Source organism: Haplochromis burtoni, unplaced genomic scaffold (assembly GCF_018398535.1).
Source record: "Haplochromis burtoni strain Fernald_Lab_line unplaced genomic scaffold, NCSU_Asbu1 Contig_88, whole genome shotgun sequence".
Taxonomy (NCBI): Eukaryota; Metazoa; Chordata; class Actinopteri; order Cichliformes; family Cichlidae; genus Haplochromis; species Haplochromis burtoni.
Window position 1 is genome coordinate 749,142 of NW_024582449.1, and position 4,208 is coordinate 753,349.

General features: G+C 41.6%; 1 protein-coding gene across 3 annotated transcripts in view; it reads right to left on the minus strand.

Annotated features, from left to right (window-relative positions):
- Positions 1 to 2,610, minus strand: part of fli1 (Fli-1 proto-oncogene, ETS transcription factor) — a 34,125-nt gene extending 31,515 nt beyond the window's left edge. The window contains exons 1-2 of one of the 3 annotated variants that reach the window (XM_014335173.2): positions 2,373 to 2,610; positions 593 to 679 (exon numbers count right to left, since the gene is read on the minus strand). In XM_014335173.2, coding sequence (XP_014190659.1) covers positions 593 to 631 — 39 coding nt within the window. In that variant the 5' untranslated portion in view covers positions 632 to 679; positions 2,373 to 2,610. The remainder of the gene's footprint in view (positions 1 to 592; positions 680 to 2,372) is intronic. The other 2 variants (XM_005927290.3, XM_005927289.3) reach the window with 2 other exon arrangements.
- Positions 2,611 to 4,208: the final 1,598 nt, after the last annotated feature.

Here is a 4,208-nt window from a genome sequence, read left to right on the forward strand (position 1 = left end):
TGCGGCTGTAACAGTTGCAGGTAGTCACGCCGAGCCATGTGTGACGTGATGTAGGTTTATGTGAAAACCAGATGTGCGCTGTTTGCTTTATTTACATTTTTAGGACCAAGAGAAAGAGAGACTCAGAGAGAGAGGGAGAGAGAAGTTCGTGACGTCAGACATGTTTATGACCCGTAATAGCAGCATTTTTGGAGTAAAGAGGGAAAAAAAAGTTGAGTCGAGTTTGGTAAATCACACAGACCACAGATCCACACTTCAGCACTGACTTGACAGTGTAAACATGTAGGCTTTTTCCACGCGAAGAAAAATAAAATGCCCCCCGGTAGGTACTCAGGCTACAGGTGTCAGACTTAGAAAATAATACAAAAAATAAGTAGCATTTAAAAATTTCAACAGGCGCATAAAATCAGCATTAAAAAAGCCCATTTTGGCAACAGGCGGGGGTAGAAACACTGGTTTTAAATACAAATAAAGACAGTGGTTTGCTAAAGGTTTTAACATTCATTATCATTTCACTGTGCGCAGTCTTCAATGAAAGGACCCCAAATTGTCCCTCAAACATTACCTGATCCAAGAGACGGTGGTGTCTTACCTTGACGTAAGACGACGTGTCAGGGACAGTTTGAAACATGTCTACTTGACAGAGACAGGCCCAAGGGTGCTCAGTGTCCAATGGGCCCTGAGAAAAAGGAAAAGAAGACAAACAATTATCGAGATTTCTTTCACCATTATTTATTGATTTTATTATTTCATTTAAATGTTATTTACACTTGCTGAACTGCAAACATCCACAGAGTACCGCGTGTTTTCACGTGTTTTAAGAAGTCCGGCGTAGTGCACACATGGGTTACCACTTCCACCAAAATAAAGAGAAAGTCAAATTTGCTTAATGGCCCCCCGTGCACGTCAGACTCCACGCATAATGGCTGGATTCATTCATAAAGCTCTCATTTTTTTTCACCAGTGGTCAGCGGTATTAGATACGGGTACCTTTTAATTACCGCTGTCCATAGCTGACATTCAGAAACACCATTAGACGGAAATTACACCACTGACCTACTGCTAACATGGATGAATTACTTCATGTCGCCCAATAGGAGTTGGGCAGAAAAAAAAAGAAAAAGGAGGGCCCCATCCCAACCCCCATCACGTTTTCCCCCTAAAGCTTACCACATATTGAAACACTTTTCGCTTTAATAAATGCAGCTTACAAAGTCTAGGGTGAAAGGGCACTTAGAGGACGGTGTTTTTTAGTCCATTCCCTCCCTCTGCAATTATTAGGAAGGCAACGGCACACGGCACCAGAAATGGCTCTTGTGCTACGTGATAAAGCAAATAAATGTATATGGACTTGCAGGACGCACCATTAAAGCTTAACATATTTTAACAAGGCGTACGGGACATCGTCGTCCTGTTCAGCAGCTATGCTGCGATGTGTGATGATTAGAAGCATGCAGTCGTGGCCATATTTTGATAATCGATTTTTTTTCCCCCTGCTGTACACATTTTTATTTTTGATGCTGACTCCAGACCACGAGCCTTTGGCATCTTGTAGAAAACACCTGTCAAAAAATCCAAGAAAAAAAACATGTTTATACCAGAGAGTCACAGCAACACAAGCTCTCTCTATGTGCAGCGCAATTTCGAGTCTCTTTTTCGTGCCTCGTGATAAATTGACCAAGGAAGAGTGCATTATACATGAACGTGGCACGGTTTTAAATCCCTTTATTTTGAAGTTTGTTTTTTTTCTTTCGATTCCTTCGGGCAAAAGCAGAGCTCGCCTCATAAAGTTCCCCAAATGCATCCAATTTCTACGCGGTAAAAAGACCATAGGATACCGCATCTGCAGCCAATTAGGCAGAGGAGGACTGGTGAATAACGGCGTGAACCTTCCTCCGAGACAGCCCCGTGGGCCGGGACCCCTCTAGTGTTACATTTTAAGCATCTTACCTTGCTGTTATCCATCACAAACGAGAGCCAACTGATTTTCGGCTAATACGCATTCCATTTTGTTTGTCTTACCTTCCCCAAAGTTAGACTGTGAAGAAGTGGCTTGACAAAAGATTATCAGGTTATTGCTTTTCGATATAATTCGACCCTTAAGTGGGAAAAATAAAAGTCTGATGCAACGATACACGAAGATTAGCGCAACTATTAAGATGTAGCTGCTGCAGTTTCATTTCACTTTTGGAGTCATTCCGAAACGTCCACTCTCGCTCGAGGTGCAAACTCTACATCCGTTTACGACGTGACTGGGCATCAATAAAAGCAATAAAACAAGCAAAAGTGATTTATTATCCTCCCGCATTCTCACCCACGCTGTGCACAGTTTACACGACTCCGTATTTTGAGGATTATTTTTCCTCACTCACCTGTCGTTGTTGTGCCAGACGCTTGATCTCTCTTTCTTGCTTTCCTTTTTCCGATTGCAGCTAATCACTCCCCCAATTTTAAATAATTAGTCCCGTCCAGGCAAAACCGTTTTCCGAATGATGATGACAGTGAGTTATTTTGAAAGGGGCAAAAAGGAGCGCCGGCTGTATGAATGGAAATGTTAGAGAGATTGAAAAGCCGCGACCAATGAGCAGAGAGAGAAAAACCTCCCCTCGACCGGCGGTGTGAGGCCACTGAACCATGAAATAAGGGAGAAGCAGAGAGAGGGAAAGAGCGTCATAAAGGTGATTTATAAAGCCTGTTGTTGAAAGAAAGTGTCGATATATTTTTTAAGTGCAAAAAAATATATATATATTTTGAGCAGATTTATTATTTATTACAACGAGCAGTCAAATATCAGACAGATGGCACATTGGGCAACCTTCAAAAAGAAACCAGAGCCACCTTTTGTGTTCAACAAACTTGTTGTTACCTATCCAGAATAAAGTTGTAAACAAAGTTCGTTCGTGGGTGGAATTAAAACATAAAGCAATTTATATGACAGATACTGAGCAACCCTAAAAGTGTTATCCATAAGAAACTGACTTAGTGAGGAAATCCCCCTCTGCCACGCAAACAAGCACCCCCTCCAGTTATTAATACTGATGCTAATATTAATAATCAATTATCTCTCAGGAGTAGCTTTTCCGTTCATGTTCCTCTCTGTCCTCACGGTGACAGTCCCCGCAGGAATAAAACAGCAAAACGAGTTCCTTTTCCTGCATCTGACCCCACTCGCTTCACTAAATTCATTTCCTTCACGTCTCTGCCCTCATCTTCGACCCGTGGTCCTCCAAAGGGTGTGGGGGCAATTCACGGTGAGGAAAGTCGGCCAACCATAGCATTTTATAGCCTCATCAAGGTTGCTATTTCACGCAGGGCAACCAAAGTGAAACAGAGAAGTTGGTTGTAACTTGTTGCGTGCGAGAGCCTATAAGATATGCTTAAAATGAGTGTGAAATGTTGGATCTGATGCGGCTTTTTTAAGACCTCTCATACTTTGTAACATACTTACATACTTGTCAGAGCAGAGCTGTAATATCCGCATAGCCTCCATAGCCTACTTTTGTGATGGAATTGCTTCAGGCTATAAAACGAGGCCAAGAAAAATAAATACATTTATGTTTTTTTCTGACACATGTCTTTAATGACAGGCGTCCGAAAACAGTCTTAAAACGCTAAGATATGGCCTACCGAGCGCCTTCACTCATTCTTTTACAGTGATGGGGTCATCTGGTAAAAAGGTCGTCTTTCATCACCGGCTAGACCTTCTGTTTGTTGCACCGTTTCCTAATCCAGTGATTAAGAACAACAACGCTGATAATAGTGTTCCCAGCACGAAACAATTGGCGGAAATCCCAACATCCTTTTTACTGAAAAATGGCATTCATGCGCCTGCTTTGTTGCCTTCCTCAGGCTACAGCAGAAGACTTTTCTAACACATTTGAACAGCAGCTACTACAGTTTTACAAAAGAAATAGACAAACAAGAACAACAACAACAACAACAACAACAAAGACAGAGTATATGTGCATCTATATGCTGCACAGTGCAGGGTTTTATTAACATCCAGCTGTCTCAGTCCAAAGAAAGCCCAGGCTTTTATTTATTTTGTTCACTCTCAAATCAACACTGAATGGCTCCCATATTTACTGAAATCTAATTTTTGTGAACAACAGGAAACAGAAGTTGTCATATATTAACACTGGGGGACAGTTTTACACCTATAGTGTTGCGCTATCTTGCACTTTTCACTGTTGTCGTTTTTTTTTTTT